Source organism: Tiliqua scincoides, chromosome 1, assembly GCF_035046505.1.
Source record: "Tiliqua scincoides isolate rTilSci1 chromosome 1, rTilSci1.hap2, whole genome shotgun sequence".
NCBI lineage: Eukaryota > Metazoa > Chordata > Lepidosauria > Squamata > Scincidae > Tiliqua > Tiliqua scincoides.
In genome coordinates, this window is record NC_089821.1 from 98,874,780 (window position 1) to 98,895,037 (window position 20,258).

Consider the following 20,258-nt stretch of genomic DNA (forward strand, 5'->3'; position numbering starts at 1 on the left):
TATCCTGAACACTGGATCTGGTTCTCAGGCCGGGGTTTGGAGGCCCCTGCTCTGTAGCAGCCATTCTCCATGGGGACCATATGGTCTCCCAGGGAGTCTGGCACATTTGAAGGGGGCCACAGACTGAAAAATGTGTGAAAGAGATTGTATGTTTATCTGTTCATGTTATATCCTTGTTTGATGGGAAGGGGGAGCCTCAGACCTGAGAAGAGCTCCTAAGGGGTCATAGCTAAAAGAGGTTGAGAATGACTGCTCTAAAGCAAGGAAGAGTTCTTTTTCTCGAGCGGTGGTTGCCAAACTTTCAACAGCAGGACCCACTTTTTAGAATCATTGAGGACCCACCGGAAGTGATGTCATGACCAGAAATGACATCATCAAGCAGGAAAATTTTTAACAACCCTAGGCTGCAATCCTACCAGGAGTAAGTCCCATCTACTATCATTGTTAAAAGCATATACATAGTAGCCTGTTTTAAGTACAGATCTGTAAATTTCCCCAAATACAGTCACATACCATGGTATCATCAAACATCAATAATGAAATGAATAGGAACTGACCTGAAATTGGCTCACAACCCACCTAGTGGGTCCCAACCCACAGTTTGAGAAACACTGTTTCTCAACACTGTCCTCTAGAATCTAGAGCAGGGGTGTCCAAACTTTTTGGCAAGAGGACCACATCATCTATCTGACACTGTGTTGGGGGCCAGGAAAAAAAAGTTAATTTACACTTCAAATTTAAATAAATTTACATAAATGAATACATTACAGATGGAACTTATGAATGAAGGTCTTGCAATAGCTCATGGCCTATAAAATGCCTTGCACAAAGCAGGACCGGCCTTTCCTTTGCTGCCACTGCCGCATCACAGATATGAAACAGCAAGCAGTGGAGGGAGCCCTCGTCCCACAGCTCACGAGAGGTTGAACAGTTGGCCATCACACTGAGAGCAGTTGTGTTGGGCCATTGCGGGCTCCAGCAAGTCTCTGGAGGGCCAGAGATCATTGGAGACTGGGGACTCTCAGAGGGCCAGATTGGGAGTCCTCGAGGGCTGCAAGTGGCCCAGGACCGGGGTTTGGGCACCCCTGATCTAGAGGAAGGGATATGGTAGTTGCCAACCATAACCAAAATTATCTTACCTGCCTTAATTTTAATGATAGGGTGAAAGTTTATTTTGGAGAAAGGGGTGAGAACTCTTTGCAGAAGTGTGTGAGTGAGTGTTGTTCTGAGTTTTGTACTGCAGAATAATGTAAAATATCATTTAAAGGGCATATTCAGCATGGCTTCCCATTGTTTTTACCGTTATAATTAGAAACTTTTGCCATACATTCTGAAGTATGCTTTTTTTTTAAAGGTGGTTGCCTATCACTACTGCCAAGCTGACAACACGTATACATGCTTAGTCCCAGAATTTGTGCATAGCATTGCAGCTCTGCTTTGTCGGTCACATCAGTTAACTGCATACCGAGAACTTCTGATAAGGGAACCTCATCTTCAAAGCATGCTGAGTCTCAGGTCCTGTGTTCAAGATCCCACAGCAGCATTCAGAAGAGGAGTCCTGGAGCCCCTTGCAAACCTTAGAAAAGGTAGACCAAAAATAATCTGTTTCTTTATTCATTCCATAAGTCTTACTCTAAGGTATGACAGGTTAATAGAACTGTGTTCTGATAGATTTAAAGCAGGGGTGTCAAACTTGTTTCATACCGAGGGCCGAATGGCATTCATGATGCCTGCTGAGGACCGGAAGTGATGTCGTTAGGCAGGAAGTATTGTCATTAAACAGGTTATAACAAAGTATAAGCACTTTTCCTCACTTAGGAATTCATCAACTTCAAATGACAGAAGAGAAAACATGCAAATCTTTATCATATTTCAAGATATGGGAGATCCCAATTTCATGGGGGCTGCCCTTTCAGCAGTAACACCTCAGCACTGCTCAGCAGCTGAGAGCCTGAGGGCTGGATAAAAAGCTTCCGAGGGTCACATCCGGCCCCTGGGCCTTATGTTTGACACCTCTGATTTAAAGTAATGTGTCAAAATCCACAAAGAAAATAAAATATTTCAGACAAGAGAAAACTGAATAACATACAGTAAGAGTCAATTTAGTAAATTAATGGATATGTAGCCTTAAATAGGTAATGAGCTGTTGCATGTATGCACAGAAGATAATTTAAGCGATATTATACATTTGCTAATGTGCTTATAAGTAGAGGTATTTGTTTTTGATAAGATAGAATTATAGCCTATGTCAGGGGTGCTCAATAGGTGGTTCGCGATCTACCGGTAGATCGCGAGTCAAAATGAGTAGATCGCGGAGCCCTGTCTCTCCAAACTGTTAATATGTCAGTTTCGTCTAGTGACTAGACGAGACTGACATATTTAGCTGACACTAAACTGACACTGAAACTGACACTTTAGCTGCTCTTCAGGCATGCAGCAACAAAACTGACGAAACTGACTAGACTCCAGCAGGGGCTCCATACATTAAAGGGGGTGTCTGTCAGGCACTTTCTTCCCCCCTGGTAGATCTCCGGGCCTTGTTGGGTTTCAAAGTAGCACTCGAGCCAAAAAAGTGTGAGCACCCCTGGCCTATGTCTTACTGAATACAGTGGGCTTACTTCTGAATAAAATAAATACAGTTGAGTCCTCTTTATCCACGGGTTCAGGATCTGTGGATTTGATCCACCATGGGTCCTGAACCCATGACTGAGGACCCAGTGAGTCTTTGTCTGGTTGTGTCTGGAAGCCTTTCTGGGGCCTGCAGAAGCTGGGCAACGCCACTGTGAGCCTCAGAAAGCTCCCCAGAGCTGTTTAAAAGGCATTTTCGGCAAGTTTTTTGCCGAAAACCGGAAGTGCCTGTTAAATAGCTCCAGTGGCCTTTCTGAAGCCCAGGAAGGTTGCGTGCAGCCTCCCCAGACCTCTGAATAACCTACTGACACATTGAGAGGTCTGGGCGCCCTAACCCACGAATTTCATTATCTGCAGGTTTTGGCATCTGTGGAAGTTCTGGCAGCGAAACCTCCACGAATGCCAAGGCACTGCCTGTAACACCTCTTTTCAAACACCTCTACTTGTAAGTCACCTACAAGACTGTCTGCTGCCTAACATCCAGTTTCATTCTCATAAACCTCAGTGGGTGTATTTGGGAATGTATAAGTATATTGTTGAAAATCTGAATCATCCTCTGCCATGGGCACATTTGTGACATAGGCTGCTTGGCAAGAGGGACATTTGTACCTACCTGAGAAGATTGTCCTTTTTCTTTTTTTTTTTTAATCTCAGAAGCCCGTCATTTTTAAAGTATTCTTTAATCAGCGAAAAAAGATACTTTTAAATGATCACTATAGCGAATAATCATCCACAAAGTTCAATCCTATGCATGTCTACCCAGAAGCTAATCCCATTATAGTCAATGGTGCTTACTCCCAGGTAAGTGTGGATAAGATTGCAGCCTCAAATGTAAAAATTCTGAAATACAAAATACCTGAATCTATTAGAAATTTTAATCAGTAGCTGATTTAGGTTATCAGATTTACAAAAAGTTGAGTAGGTGAATGTGCACACCATGCCATAATAAGTTATCTGGCTAACATATAGGACAGTATTTCTCAACACCACTTATTGATGCAGCAAGTGTCACCATGGACTAACCTTAGAGCTTGGGTAGGAGGGCAGAAGAGATATGCAGAAAGAAGTATCTATCCAACTTTTTCTACTCACTTGTCCTCAGTGATTTAAAAATGAACTTAGGAAAAAGTTCCTACGGAGTGCATTTTAACTGCTTTTTCATTATATTGCATTTTAGAACAGAAAATTCCAGAAGAGGAATACATAATTTTGATAGATGGCTTAAATGAGGCTGAATTCCACAAACCTGATTATGGGGACACAATTTCTTCATTCATCACAAATATTATTTCTAAGTTTCCATCATGGCTAAAACTGATTGTGACTGTAAGAACCAACTTTCAGGTAATGTTTTAAATGTGTTGCTATAATTGTGCTGTAATGCCTTTTTGAACAAAAGAGAGCCTTGCAGTGAAAATGATGCTTTGCATTGGTTTTTGGCAGAAAGCATAGTTGTGAAGCTGAGGTAGCTTAGACCTTGTTGTTGTTGGCAACCTTCAGTCTCGAGAGACTATGGTATCGCGCTCTGAAAGGTGGTTTTGGAACATCGTCTAGTGTGGCTGAAAAGGCCAATTCGGGAGTGACAATCCCTTCCACAATGGGAGCAAGTGCAGTCTGTCCCTGGTCTGTCTCCCTGGCTATGGGCCTTCCTTCTTTGCCTCTTAGCCTCAGACTGTTGGCCAAGTGTCTCTTCAAACTGGGAAAGGCCATGCTGCACAGCCTGCCTCCAAGCGGGCCGCTCAGAGGCCAGGGTTTCCCACTTGTTGAGGTCCACTCCTAAGGCCTTCAGATCCCTCTTGCAGATGTCCTTGTATCGCAGCTGTGGTCTACCTGTAGGGCGCTTTCCTTGCACGAGTTCTCCATAGAGGAGATCCTTTGGAATCCGGCCATCATCCATTCTCACGACATGACCGAGCCAACGCAGGCGTCTCTGTTTCAGCAGTGCATGCATGCTAGGGATTCCAGCACGTTCCAGGACTGTGTTGTTAGGAACTTTGTCCTGCCAGGTGATGCCGAGAATGCGTTGGAGGCAGCGCATGTGGAAAGCGTTCAGTTTCCTCTCCTGTTGTGAGCGAAGAGTCCATGACTCGCTGCAGTACAGAAGTGTACTCAGGACGCAAGCTCTGTAGACCTGCATCTTGGTATGTTCCGTCAGCTTCTTGTTGGACCAGACTCTCTTTGTGAGTCTGGAAAATGTGGTAGCTGCTTTACCGATGTGTTTGTTTAGTTCGGTATCGAGAGAAAGAGTGTCAGAGATCGTTGAGCCAAGGTACACAAAGTCATGGACAACCTCCAGTTCATGCGCAGAGATTGTAATGCAGGGAGGTGAGTCCACATCCTGAACAATGACCTGTGTTTTCTTCAGGCTGATCGTCAGTCCAAAATCTTGGCAGGCCTTGCTAAAACGATCCATGAGCTGCTGGAGATCTTTGGCAGAGTGGGTAGTGACAGCTGCATCGTCAGCAAAAAGGAAGTCACGCAGACATTTCAGCTGAACTTTGGACTTTGCTCTCAGTCTGGAGAGGTTGAAGAGCTTTCCGTCTGATCTGGTCCGGAGATAGATGCCTTCTGTTGCGGTTCCAAAGGCATGCTTCAGCAGGACAGCGAAGAAAATCCCAAACAAGGTTGGTGCAAGAACACAGCCCTACTTCACACCGCTTCGGATGTCAAAGGGGTCTGATGTGGAGCCATCGAAGACAACAGTGCCCTTCATGTCCTTGTGGAAGGATCGTATGATGCTGAGGAGCCTGGGTGGACATCCAATCTTGGGGAGAATCTTGAAGAGGCCATCCCTGCTGACCAGGTCGAAGGCCTTTGTGAGATCTATGAAGGCTATAAAGAGTGGCTGTCGCTGTTCCCTGCATTTCTCCTGCAGTTGTCTAAGGGAGAATACCATATCAGTGGTGGATCTGTTGGCTCGGAATCCGCACTGTGATTCTGGATAGACGCTCTCTGCAAGTACCTGGAGCCTCTTTAGTGCAACTCGGGCAAACAACTTTCCTACAACACTAAGGAGTGAGATGCCACGGTAGTTATTGCAGTCACCCCTGTCGCCTTTGTTCTTGTACAGCGTGATGATGTTTGCATCCCTCATGTCTTGAGGTACTCCACCTTCTCTCCAGCAGAGACAGAGGATTTCTTGCAGCTCAGTGACGATGATCTCTTTGCAGCACTTTAGGACTTCAGCAGGGATGCTGTCTTTTCCAGGTGCCTTGCCAAAGGCAAGGGAGTCCAGGGCCACGTGAAGTTCTTGTAGGGTTGGTTCACTGTCAAGCTCCTCCAGCACAGGCAGGCATTCAATGTTGTTCAGCGCTTCTTCGGTGACTACATTTTCTCTGGAATATAGCTCAGAGTAGTGCTGCACCCAGCGTTCCATCTGCTGCGCCCGATCCTGGATGACCTCGCCTGTGGCAGACTTCAGAGGGGCAATTTTCTTCTGTGTTGGACCTAGGGCCTGCTTGATACCATCATACATCCCCTATCCTATCCTATCCTATCCTATCCTATCCTATCCTATCCTACATCCTTCACATCATACAGTTGTGAAGCTGAGGTAGCTTAGACCAGGGCGTCCCAAAACTGTGAGCCATATCTCTCTGGGGAGCTGTGGAAACCAGCCAGGGGAGCAGTGGAATCATCGCGAAAATCCTGTTGCTGTATATGATGTATAGGATTGCAGCCCTAATTGAGGAGCTGCAGCCAATGGCCTAGTAGGTCTTAGGGGCTACCAGTCAAAGTTTGGGAACCACTGACTTAAGGCAGTTGCAATTACAAATCATACTTGGAAGAGGATGCCTATCATTGATTATGTGCAACAGGGACACTCACAAAGACTCGCACATTATTCTTACTGTCCCATCTGCAATGTTTGTTTACTTTTTAGACACCCACATCTAAGTAGGTGATTTGCCAAGTGTCCCTTTAGTTCTTCTGATGTCACATATTACATGATGTCACCCACCTGAAGAAGCTCTCCCTTGATTCTGCTATGTTGAATAATTAACCATCCAGTTTTGTACCTCCTGTTTCTGGGCTAAGTGATCAAGCAGGTTGTTTCATCTCGGCTCCAGAGGGCCTTGGATTAAGCAGATTATCTGGGTCCTTTTCAATTTGGATTCAGGCCAGGCTTTGAGACGGAGTGGCTTTGGTCACCTTAGTGCAGCAGTGCCCAAACTTGTGACTGTTGTGCACCTGGAATACAGCGGATTGTTGTCTGGGGTAGACCTGGGCACCAGGATGCTCTGGGCAGTCGCATCTATTGCCCAGCATCCCAGAAGGCTGTGCGACAAGACATCTGGGCAGACACAACTGCCCCAAGGGGTCCTGATGCCCAGGACTACCCATATAACGAGCTGTGCAGGGGCAAAACGGTAAGGTCTGCTCACAAGGGCAGATGGGTTCATCCAAACCCTGGATCTGGCCCATAGTTCGGGGCTTGGGCAGCCCTGCCTTAGTGAATGACCTATGCCAAGGACTAGACAGAGAGAATGTGTCCCTGCTGGACCTCTCTATACCATCAGCCAAGGTGTCCTTCTGGGCCTTTTGGCTGAGTTGGAACACTGTTTTGTGGTTCTTTCTGCTGGGGGGGTAACCTGTTAAGACAATCTGGCCCTTGGAATGTGAAGTGCCACAGGGTTCAGTTTGTCCCCCATGTTGTTCAGTATCTGCATGAAAGTACTGGAGGAGGTCATCCAGAGTTTTGGAGTGCCTGGAGTATGCTGATGATACTTGGCTCTGTCTCTCCTTTCCACCAGATAACAGAGTGGCTGTCAAATCCTGGAGTACTACCTAGGGGCAGTTGGGATTTGGATAACAAACTGAGATTATCCAACAATTTAACATATTAAGGTGAAAAGAGTATGGTAGTGTAAAATCCATGTCAGGGACTTTGTCATAGAAAGGAGCCTAGGCAGGGCACATTGCTAGAGAGAAAGCACCTGGAGGGTGCTGTTTTTAATGGCTGTTTCTGAATTTCTCTCTAGCAACATGCCCTACCTAAGCTTGTTTCCCTGACAAAGTTCTGAAAAAAATTGGAAACGAAACGTTGGACTTTTTAACAACATGGATTTTATTCAACCATGGTCTTTTCACCCAGATGTGTTAAATTTTTTGATTATTGCTGGCGATGAAAACCTAAAAACATACAAGCTGAGATTAAATCCAGACAAGATGTTTCTCCTGGTTTGGAAACCCATGATGCGAGTACTGGATTATCTTCATGCTCTGAATGGGATCAGACTCCCTTTGAAAAAGCAGGCCCCAGGAAATGCCTGTGGGTTCTCCTCAGACTTACAGCTGCTCCAGGATGCTCAGGTGTCAGTTGTGGCCAGTGGACCTTTGGTTGGTGTGTCCAGTTGTGGCCCTATCTGGATTGCTTGGACTTGACTACTGTGGTTCATATCATGATGATATTGGGATTAGACTATTGTAACATGCTCAATTTGGGGCTGCCCTTGCAATTAGTACAGAATGGCACTAGTCAGGTGGTTCCTGGAGGTCAGTGGTTCAACTCAGTTGGACCACTGCTCCGTCAGCTACACTGGCTGCTAATTCACTTCTGGGCCCAATTCAAGGTGCTAGTTTTGATCTTTAAAGCCCTTTATGGTTTGGGGACCAGTGTATTTGGGTGACCGCTTTCTCCCATATAATCCAGCTCATCCTGTCTGGTCATCAGAAAGGACTTCTGATATGCCATCACTTACAGAAGTAAGAAGGATGGCAGTTTGAAATGGGGGCTTCTCTGTGGTGGCACTAACACTTTGGTTTAAGAACAGCTCATTTTTTAGAAACCTTCTGGTGGAACTTGAAAACACTGCTTTTTCAGCAAACCTTCTGATTTTAGCCTTTTGTGCCTAGCAGTGGTGGACCTGCCATTAAATGAAAGGGGCAAATGCCCCGGGCATGGAGCATTGCACGCCTCTATGACCACACAGAAGCCTCTCTGAAGCTGCTGACATGGTAGGAAACGGTGCTTCCGGTTTGCCAGAAGCACAGTTTAAAACATCAGGGAAGCTTCAGGAGGCTTCCCCTATGCATCCTGGAGTTGCGCAAGGCTCCATGTGCTCCAGGTAAGTGGGGGGGGCAGATTTGTGCGCAGGGGCAGCGGCATCCCACAGGGGGCACCATTGTGGACCAAGGGAGATCTGTTACTGGTGTGCCTAGCACCTGTGGGTTTTATTGGCGTTTTTATTAGGTTATTGATTATGGTATTTTATGTGCTCTGTGTTCTGCTAGCTGTTTTTAGTATTTTTATTTTTAATATATATACGTTTTTAACATTATATTTATTTGTGCTTTATAGTTCGATTTTGATTGTCTGTATTTTTAATATTGTTGTAAGCTACTTTTGGTGCCTTTGGGAGAAAAGCAGGATAAAAATTGAATGAATGAATGAATGAATGACTTCCTACCGATCACCATATTTTGGTTTTTAGCACATATGCTTACTGAAATCCAAGACATAGTAGCAGCTGAACCAAGTGTGGAAAGCAGCCACCTGAGGCAGCTTCAAAGCCCTGAAATAGGGCTACTCTGCATTTTGTGTAAAGCATACAATCCAAACACACTACTTTTCTTACTATACTGATGTTTGCATTTCCTGCTGCCATCAGCAGCTGTTTCACTCTTTCCTCTCACACAGTCTGATGTCTGAACTCTCAGCAGTTCTTGAGAGTGGGACCTGAGGCATGATAGGTGGTAGTTTAGCCTTTGAGCTGGTACCCAGCTCTGGCCAAATGAGAAACTGCAGGAAGACTAGCTACACCATCAGGGTAGACTTTTAAGAGCAATAGGAAAGAGCAGATCATCCTGTTATTGTTATTTATAGAGCATTACCCATTCACATAGCACCACTACCCATGACTCATGCACAAAGAATGACAGTACAGGTTCCTGCGCAAGAAGGCTAACAATCTAGATATGAACACATGGGAGACAAAAAAGGGGAGGAAAATGACAGCAGGGGTAAACAGGCAAAAGAATATGTGATTATTTCAGTTACACACACTTGGTTGCAGGAGAGTATATAGGGTACAATAAGGGATTGTGTCAGATGCATTCCAGGAAAAAAGTGGAGTTTATGAAGGGAAGCATCAGTATAATTTGATACTCCCTGATTTCTGTATAAACTTTCCAGTTAAGTTTGCAATCAGGTATAACAAAGCGACTCTGTTCCTGTTCCCCGCCTGCTACCCGGCTCACACACACCCCTTATTTATGCATGCATGTCTGAACTGGGACTGACATTGCCCCTTTAGTTGAGGTAGCACTTTTCAGGCACAAGAACAACATGAGGTCAGGTTCAATAATTAACTCTGTAAAGTACTTTACTGTTAAGTGTGCCACTTCAGACTGCCAGTGAGGGATTGCATGGCTGAATGCTCCTTTATGCACAAAATAAATAAATTCATGCACATGGAAAACTAGATGATGAGGATAAGAGTTCTGGGCTAGCCTTTTTTCCTGATATGCTACTTCTGTACATACCAGGAAGTCATTTTTTTTAATGGGAAAGAATTCAGCTATGAGGTTTTTTCTCGCCTAAAATGGAAGAGTTTTACCACCTTATCTGCTGTTGTGTGAATGAGGTCAAATAGCAAATCTGTTTCTGCACTAGGGCTTAAGTCTAGGTCACCATAGCACAATCTGTCTCATTATTTTTTAAATTTATTGTGACGTCCCTACATTTAGCAATCTTATATTCCATTTGTGTACCTGTGAAATTTGTAAAGCACTGAAAGATTTGCTTTTCTCTCTTTCTTTTAATGCAGGAAATAATCAGCTTGCATCCTTTCTTTACAATCTCCCTAGACGATTTCTCTGAGAACAAAGAAATACAGGCTGATTTGAATGCATATATTCAGCATAGGGTCAGTGCCAGCCAGGATATTATAAACAATATATCTCTGAATGGAAAAGCTGATGCAGCTGTAATTGGGAAAGTGAGCAACCACCTGATCATGAGGAGCATGGGATCCTACCTCTACTTGAAATTGACCCTGGATCTCTTTCAGAAGGGTCATCTAGTCATCAAAAGTGCAAGCTACAAGGTTGTTCCAGTATCACTGTCAGAGCTTTATTTGCTTCAGTGCAACATGAAGTTCATGACAAACTCTTCATTTGAAAGAGCCCTGCCAGTGCTGAACGTGGCTTTAGCATCCCTTCACCCAATGACAGATGACCAGATTTTCCAAGCGATTAATGCTGGCCAGATACATGGTGAACAGGACTGGGAAGAATTCCAGCAGAGGATGGAGACCCTTTCAGGCTTTCTGATAAAAAGGCGTGATAAAACGCGAATGTTCTGCCATCCTTCCTTCAGAGAGTGGCTTGTGTGGAGAGCAGATGGTGAAAATACTGACTTTCTGTGTGAACCAAGGTAAACCGAAGCTGCAGTAATATATATAGTAGGTGTTAATATCTACTTGTAGGTTTTGTACAGCACTGTGTGATGAGGAATGCAACAGTAGACATACACTTTCTAAAACTGATTTTTTAAACAACCCATTCCCTTTTAGATCTTGGATTTTTGTGGGGTGGGGGGAGTGGGGGAGGCTAAAGCATAAGTAGCTGAATAAGATCAGAAATGGGATGACATGCTTGAAGAACAGCACTTAGTGCTTTCAATAGTTACTGGCTGTTAAGTCACTGCATTGGTAGCCTTGTGCCCAGAGGAGGAATGGGGTTATTTATTTATCCATCAGCTATGAAGCTTCTTTCTTATTCCACAGGTATTCCTATTTGAATTAACTATCCAACACTAGAAATTCCTTGCATTCTTACTCATCCTTATTTGACCAGAAATCCTTCTCAGAGTTACAGAGATTATAGCCACTACCAGAGATGGGATAATGTGGCATGTGGAACCCATAGAGACGATATTATACTTCTGAATTTCTGATTTGTTTGCTCAACAGTGGACTTGCATCGCCTGTTCAGCACCACAAATCATTTGTAATTCCTTTAAGTAGAATCAGGGTAGTTCACTAATGGAATTATTGGTGTTTACACTTCTGTTCAGTTGCTTCAGGGACTTACCATTGGTTGCACAGCAGTGACAATTTGGGGTTCCATAACCTCTTCAGAGCTGCCAGTTGGCTTGTTTCTTCTCCATAATACTCCAGATTAGCAACATGCCTGGGGCGTTGTGGGAAAGAAACCACTGATAGCCACAGATTGTAGTTCTGCTGCTGCTCCCTCCCCAGAGGGTGGTGAAAAAATTCCTTCCAAAGAAAGAATTGTTGAAGAACTATCACTACTGTACCTAAACCTTTCAAAACATTTCTGATCCCTGCAGTGTCTTTCAGCTCCTCCTCCCACCCCATTTTCATACTCCAGCTTTGACTAAAGGTCAATTTTCAGCTCAGGCCTAATTATGATGCTTATGTGATCTTAAGTGACAAATAATTTTTCTTAAGTTTGAGCGGGCTCAAGCTTTCATTAATATAACAATGGGAGTGCTCTTTGCAGTAAAAACTATATCAGATATACAGAACTGACAGCATGTTCTTTTGAAAACCTGTAAGCTTACCACAAACTTCGCCCCCCACTTCTGATTAATGAAATCCAGACATGCTATGCAGTGACCTTGGCAGACCTCATCCAGCACTTGTTTACATTTATCCTGATTTGACTTGATTTAAATAGAATATGACCAGCACATTATTTTCCATAGAAAGGACCACTAATACAAGAATAATACCATGCAAATATTTTCTTAAGTAAAACATTTTTGATGTTTTAACTTGACGACACTGTTAAAATATCCCATCTTGTGTCTCTGTTATGCAATTAGGAATGGGCATGCTCTCCTGGCATTCATGTTTTCTCGACAGGAAGGAAAGCTGAACCGGCAGCAGACAATGGAACTTGGACATCACATTCTTAAAGCTCATATTTTTAAGGTAAAATCTTAGCTTGCTTTTTATTTTATTTTTATTTTTTTGCCTCAAAGGCTTTAGTCTTGTTAAACGGACTTTTATCTTCTTGACCTGGGGTAAGCTGCAGCAGCTGCTATGGGGCTACTGGGTCCCATACCAACAAAATAACTGCTATGTTAACGTGCAGGCCCATGTTGGTGGAAAGTGTTGGGGTGGGAGATAGGATTTGGCTGGAGACTATGTGACTGTCCCCACATTTGTATCATGCATTTTGAGCATTGTGTACTAAACATTATGTATTAATGTGATGTTGACTTTACAACCCTCCCTCCTCTTCCCCCGCCCCTTAAAGGGAAAGGGGAAGAGTTACACGAACTGGTGGGTCGTGACCCACCAGTTTGAGAACCACTGTAATATAGGATTATATTTACTTCAAAAAGTCTTGTTAAACCTTTATACCATTATACAGTTATATCCTCTATTTCTTCTTCAAGAACCTTAGAAAATACAAAAATCAAGGCATTTACATAACAGCCCAATCCTAACCAAACTGCCTGTGCCATGATGTTGCATCACCGAAATAGCCGCTGCTGTATCTAGCATGGGCAACAAGGCTGCTGGAGGTCCCTGCAAAATGGAAGTGCTTTACGCCCACTTCTGTTGCAGGTTCCAAGCGTCAGGGAGCACTGCGGAGGGCTGTGCAGGGCTCCCCACATCTTCTGCCATGGTCCTTGGATGGGCACGAGAAAGTTCTGGCCTTCCCGCCTGTTTTCCTGGAGTGCAGCTCTCTGCACACTGCTGGAGTGTCCTTTATTGCTGCTTTACAGCAGTTGCCACCAAGAAAACACATGTTCTACTGGCAGCTGGACCCAGTAGGATTGCAAAGAGCTCTTGGATTACCCAGATGTGCTCTGCCACATACTGATGCCTGCACTGAACCTGAACTGTGCCTTAAGTTTTAAAGCAGACTCACAGAATATCAGATAATCCAGAGTGCAGCTCCCATATAACATTACTTGGCAATGGCTTTGTGGATAGTGGTTAGGCAATGATTTCTGACTATAATTTCTGACATTGGATTGTGTCTTCAGAGCTTTGTTCTGGATAATTTTGAAAGATAAAAAAGGGATAACTGTTGTAAGAATGTTGACGTGTATTGGAAAAATTGTGATAATTTTCTCTTTGAAGTAATTTCTTAAAATTGCATAAAAGTATGCATAAAGATTATTCTTTCTAAAGAAGTGTTATGCCTTCAGCTTTTCTTATCTGTTTCTTATCTCTTAGGGGCTTAGTAAAAAGACTGGAATTTCTTCCAGTCATCTTCAAGCCCTGTGGATTGGCTATAGCACTGATGGTTTGTCAGCAGCCCTTGCGTCTTTGAGAAACCTCTACACACCTAATGTGAAGGTAAGAAAGTAAGAACATGATTCTTATTTTTTCAGTGGTGGTAGTTATAAACTTAAAAGGAAGCAGTTCTGCAGTGCAATGGGCTGGTTTTGGTTTTGGTTTTCCTCTTGTGTTCTACCCTGTTTTTTTTAGCTTGTTTATCTGACTACAAAGGCCATGTTAAAACCTCTGAACTGCCACCATCTTGCTGGTGCAGCCATTAGAAATCTGATTTCTATTATTTTCTTATGAAAATAACCCTGGTATTATCTAGGAGTTAGCTTGGTATGTATGTGCCACAGTGGGTAGGCAGAGCATGAAAGGATCAAAGCATGGAATTAAACAGTATAATTGAATCTATTACCAAAAAACATAGACATATACTAGGTTTCTCAGGCAAAAGTGTCTTTTTAAAAATATCACACATTTTAATAGTGTACCCAGTTGCTTTGGCCAACAGGCTTTTCCAAAAACGTACATGGCTTTCAAAAGTCAGAAATCAACTCCATGTTACCTGGGCTGCTTGTTGGTAGGCATTAGGAAAAGTATAGATTGCCTTTCTCCCGAAGGATAAAATGTCCATTCCACAACATTAAAACAGGAAGTTTAATCCAATGAGAACTCATTTCAACTGGAATGGGCTCATTGTTTGAATCTCCTGTGTCCCTTCTCCGCTTTTGAAAAGCATGCCATTTTTTAAATACAGTAGAACCTCCAAAGTTGACCACTTCTCTATAATGACCACCTCCTTAAGTTGACCTAATTTTCACAGTATGGACAGACTGCATATACAGTATGGGAGACCAACCTCTCTGTATTGACCACCTCCATAAGTTGTATTTTGACCACTTCGACCATTGCACAGACCAATGCACAGAGTATTAATTTACTCTCCTTAAGTTGCCCACTGAACGCGATACTGTGGGCCTGTGTTTTGTCTGGTTTGTCCCATCTTGGAAAAGCAAGAAGCCATGCGACAATCCATCCCCTATGCCTGTTAGCGCGTGTGCAAAAGGGTTTTTATAGGTGGGCACACTGCACATAGCCGACAGACCTGCGCTGGCTGCCAATTTGTACCTGGACATGTACCAAGTTGTGAGGGACATGAGGTTACTTGTGCATAGATCCTTCTGGAGCACTTCACAATCCCTTCTGGTCTTCACCGCTCAGAAAAGTTTAGTGTCATCCACAAACTTGTCCACCTCCCTGCTTATCCCTGTTTCCAGGTCATTTATGAAGATGTTGAAAAGCACCAGTCCCAGGACAGATCCTTGAGACACTCCACTTTCCACCTCTCTCCACTTTTTTTGTCAGTTGCCCATTGACACCCACTCTCTGTTTCTTGGTCCTCAACCAGTTCCCAATCCATGAGAGAACCTGTCCTCTTATTCCCTGACTGTGAAGTTTTCTCAACAGCTTTTCGTGAGGGACCGTATCAAACACCTTCTGGCATTTAGTGAATCTGAGGAGACCCAGTGGAGGCCAGGCAGCCTAAGTAAAAAAGTTTTTTTTTTTTCTTTCAGCTGTTGGGGCTATGTAACATGCTACATGCTATGGGCTGGCAAGGGATAGCATTGGTCTGCCTGTCTGCTATGAAACCAAGTATTTTTTTTTTTTTAACTTACAATTTTTTTTAAGCTTATGAATTTTCAGGGTTTTTTTTAAACACTGATTGTGGGACATATTCTCTGTCTCTTGATGTAGATATAGATGATATAAATAGTAAGCATCACAAGAGGATCAATTCTCTTTGATATCTGCAATAAAACTTTTTAAAAATCAAATCTAAATAATAACTTGGCCTTGCATTTATTGTCCTGGGAGCTAAACATGATAATATTTAAATGCCTTTCCCCCCCTCCGTATGTTGACCACCTCCCTATGTTGACCAGTTTCCTCCAGTCCCTTGGGTGGTCAACTTAAAGAGGTTCTACTGTATAATTTTAATGTCAAGTTTGGAATAGTAGTGTATCTCATTCCCACAGCAGAAGTGACCAGTTCAAAGTGATATTGACCCAATTGTATAGAGTATGTTTACAACACAACATCATGGAAAATGTTTACTATAAGATAGTATTTTTCATTTTGGAAATTGAATATGTCCCACAAAAATGTACATGTGAATTTCATCTTTCTTCTTTCCCACTAGTCACTAAAATCAATAGGACACACAAAATGTAAAATTGGTACAGTACATAATTTTATATGTCAACATTCATGTGTATGTGTATGGTTATCATGGAGACAATACATTACATGCAAAAATCATAAAGCTTTTGTATGCTGTGGGAGATAACCTTAGGTTGCCATCCTATGCGCCTTTTCCTGTGAGTAAACCACAGTGAACACAATGAGACTGATGTCTGAATAAATGTACATAGGATTGTGTTTCACAGTTATATCTTGGTTCATACTATCAAAACTATTCATAATGAATATAGAGAGACTAGAGACTAGACATAATGAATATAGAGGTTGTCAACACATTGCAAATGTTTGTACAAGAATGCATTGTTTATTTATTTATGAGTGTGTCATTGTACATATACTGGCCTGCAGTCCAAAGAATGCTGTTTTTCTTGCTTTGGTTACTTTTTTATCTTCCATGGGGAAGATTATTTACTTTTTATATTTGAATGATCACTGTTAATTGATTCCTTGAATGTAAGCTTGATTTTGAATGTCATAAAAACCCAGAACCTGTGTATAACTCAAAATGTTATATGTATCAGCTTTTCAACCAGGTGTCCATGACCATCTTTACTAGAGGTTTCATTTATATAGGTACAGGTTGAGTACCCCTTATCTGGAACACTTCTGGTAAAGTGTTCTGGATTTCAGATTTTTCTGGATTTTGAAATATTTGCACCAAAATATTCCAGATCCAGCCCTGTCCCATTACACCCCCTCTCTACCCTCACCCTGCTCCAGAGCATCTCTGTACTGCTTGACAATGCACTTACTGGCCCCAGAACCCGGTACCTCTCTCACCAGCATGAGAAGCCAATGTCTGCCCACACTGGCCTCTGCATCAGCACCTGCCTCCGCTCCACCATCACAAAGTGCTTTCCAGCACTTTTGTGATGGCCATTGCGGGGGGGTAATGCATGGAATACCAGCACGGTGGCCCTAGTGGTTTGGACCATAAAACATGTTAGGGTCCCACAAGGTTATTTGATTATGTTATGGTTGGAGTGCTCTAAGGAATGCTGCAAAGGTGGCTTCCTTCCACCATCCATACATATCCTGTGATACAGGTTTTAAAATGTCACACCTGATTATTGTGCTGGTAAGCAGCAAATAGTCATACTGTTGGACTGCCCCAGTGTTTCATGACACCACTGTGATGCTGTAAGTTAAGAACTCAGGAGGTCTGTATCAGTTCTATTAATTGTTTTGAAATTCATTTATGTTAAACGTGTGAAATTTTTTTCAGAAATGTAATGGGAATGCAAATCTACCCTATTTCAGACTCTTAATGAAATGGTGGATTTTTTTTGATGTATCCTACTAGGTGAGTCGTCTGTTGATTTTGGGCGGTGCAAATGTAAATTACAGGACAGAAGTTCTCAACAATGCTCCAATATTGTGTGTTCAAACTCACCTTGGCCATGAAGAAGTGATCCTTCTTCTATTAGAATTTGGCGCTTCAATTGATGGTGCATCTGAGAATGGGATGACCCCACTCTGCTGTGCAGCAGCTGCAGGTCACATGCACATAGTTCAACTGCTCTGCAAAAAAGGAGCAAAGGTAAGCTCTACAACAGACAGACACTTTGCTGTGGGTAAAGAGAGATGACTTGAACCCAAGTTTTAAAAAAAAAAGCTTTTTTCTCATTATGGTCTCAGAATGCAGTGTGACACAATATCATAATAGTGTTTAAGCTCCAACTATTAATGTTGACTCTTTACTAATTAAATTTCTTGCAAGACGATTTGCTGTTGAAGTATGAGTCAGCAACTAAAGCAGGACAAGCTATTCCATGAGTTTACAAACAAGATTCTGTAATATACACTGGATCCATTTAGAATATTTCCCAGAGCACTGCTCACAAGCACTAAATGTGGGTAACATAATCTTCTGATTTTGTGGGAAAACCTTAAGTTTGCTCTGGAAAACTTGTAACCACCTCAGTGAATGACTCACTCTCTTCTTGCCTTATTTTTTAAAACATGAATTTGTCAAAATCAAGAGCATCTTTAATTTATCCATTCCAAGTGACTTGAAAGTGAAAATAAGGAGTGAGCACTTCTATTTGGTCAGCACTATCCTTGGGGAAGGGAGGGCAGTGCATGAAAAAAAACTAGCTATATGCCTTATTGTATAAAGTAGAAGAAGGAAATGTATAGAATTCCAAGGTAAGTGCTGATCAAGGTGCGAGAGGTTTTACATTTCTATAAGTCTTGAGAGCTGCAACACAGAAATACATTTAGGAGATTTCTGGAACAGTAGCACAATATATACTGTGCGATCAACTTGCAGGCTACACATTGAATATTGTTACTATCTCTATGGTCAGGAAGAATTACTGAAAATGTTTTAAGACTCTCTCCCTTTCCAATATGTGTTGCATAGTCAATTGAGAATGGACGATGGCCAGATCCCAAAGGATCTCCTCTATGGAGAACTCGTGCAGGGAAAGCACCCTACAGGTAGACCACAGCTGCGATACAAGGATATCTGCAAGAGGGATCTGAAGACCTTAGGATTAGACCTCAGTAGATGGGAAACCTTGGCTTCTGAGCGTCCCACTTGGAGGCAGGCTGTGCAGCATGGCCTCTCCTAGTTTGAAGAGTCACTTGACTAACAGACTGAGGCAAAGAGGCAAAGAAGGAAGGCCCATAGCCAGGGAGACAGACCAGGGACAGACTACACTTGCTCCCAGTGTGGAAGGGATTGTCACTCCTGAATCGGCCTTTTCAGGCACACTAGATGCTGTTCCAGAACCACCATTCAGAGCGCGATACCATAGTCTTCCGAGAGGTTGCCAACAAGTAGTCAATTGATTGATGTTACTTTCATTTGGTCCAGGATTTCATATAGTTGTAGAATTATCAATGTAAGCTCCCACTTTTTTATTGTTGGTTTAAGCACTGTATTCAAACTCCTAATTACTAGGAAAGAAAAAAATAAGTGACTGTTACTTCCTGATCTTTTTAACTTCCTGTATTGTCAACATGCTTGCCCAGCTTGCTGGCATAGGCTTGAAAGATAGGATTTGTCATTTGTGTTTCTTTACCTGGGGTTAAGTCTTCACTTTACCTTTATCTCATGGGAGTTAGTCTTTATGTGAAGACTTCTTTGTGTCACTCCTGTGGCATGGAAATTGCCAGTAGTCAAAGTGGAAGAATTGGATTATGGAGTTCATATTATAGAAAGAATTAATAAAGCTCCTTATGTGAAGGGTATTTGGACAGTGTGACCTTTACTGCATCATGGACTGGTGAGTGTAGAAGGCAACACAGGACATCAGGTCATGGGTAGATGTTATGGGGGAGGGGAGAGCTAAATGTGCAACTTTTCTTTTCAGCTTCAGCAGTGTGTTTAGTATAACATCTAGCTTGGAATCTCAAGTAACTTCCTTTCAGTAAACAATAAGAAGCAGACTTGCTTCTCAATTTGTCTGAATACAGTTATTTTTCTAAAACAGTTTCTTATCTTTATTTGATTTTTTGGTACTAACATGATACAGTCATTCATTCATTTTTAGGCTTTTTATTTAAAAAAAAAAGTCTTCTGAGAGTTTAAGAATATTGAGCTTACTCAAGTTTCCTTAACATACAACACAATTCAGTGCATACTTACTCAGAAGTAAGTTTCATTGTGTTCAGTTGGGCTTACTCCCTAGAAAGTGTGCATAGGATTGCATCCTTAGTGTTCTAAAATACCGAAAAGCTCAATCCAAAAGCACTCTTCAGCTGGCACAAGTCCCTTGTGTTGACCCGGGAGTGTTCCGTAAGGAAATTGTACGGAACATTTGTACCCGCAAATGTTCCGTAAGGCATGCTTGCGCTTCTGAGAGACTTGGCTGGGCTGGTGTGAGGATGTGCACTGGCCTGCGGAGGCTACATCCAACCTCCATGCCACCTGGACCCTGCGTTTTGGGGAAGGGCAGGGAGGGAGGGAGGGTTGGTGGGTGGGGCAGGCCTGGCCTGGGTCGGGTTGGGATTGGCCTCTGGCACTTAGACTGGATCACAACCCCGCCCCCCGAGCAGCCTGTCATTACACTGGGCTGCTTGGATTTGCACCAGCGATTTCACTGGCACAGATTCAAGAAGCCCCATTGAGGTGGCTGGGGCATTCCTTGGGGTGATAAGGAATAAGTAAGTCCCCTTACTTCCGAATTGTGCTCCTTTCACCTTCTA

General features: G+C 42.9%; 1 protein-coding gene across 3 annotated transcripts in view; it reads left to right on the forward strand.

The window, feature by feature from the left end:
• TANC1 (tetratricopeptide repeat, ankyrin repeat and coiled-coil containing 1) overlaps window positions 1-20,258 on the forward strand; it is a 180,548-nt gene that overhangs the window by 137,266 nt on the left and 23,024 nt on the right. For all 3 annotated transcript variants that reach the window (XM_066612033.1, XM_066612034.1, XM_066612035.1), the window contains 6 exons: window positions 1,355-1,586; window positions 3,806-3,972; window positions 10,398-11,005; window positions 12,422-12,530; window positions 13,791-13,913; window positions 17,407-17,643. In XM_066612033.1, coding sequence (XP_066468130.1) covers window positions 1,355-1,586; window positions 3,806-3,972; window positions 10,398-11,005; window positions 12,422-12,530; window positions 13,791-13,913; window positions 17,407-17,643 — 1,476 coding nt within the window. The remainder of the gene's footprint in view (window positions 1-1,354; window positions 1,587-3,805; window positions 3,973-10,397; window positions 11,006-12,421; window positions 12,531-13,790; window positions 13,914-17,406; window positions 17,644-20,258) is intronic.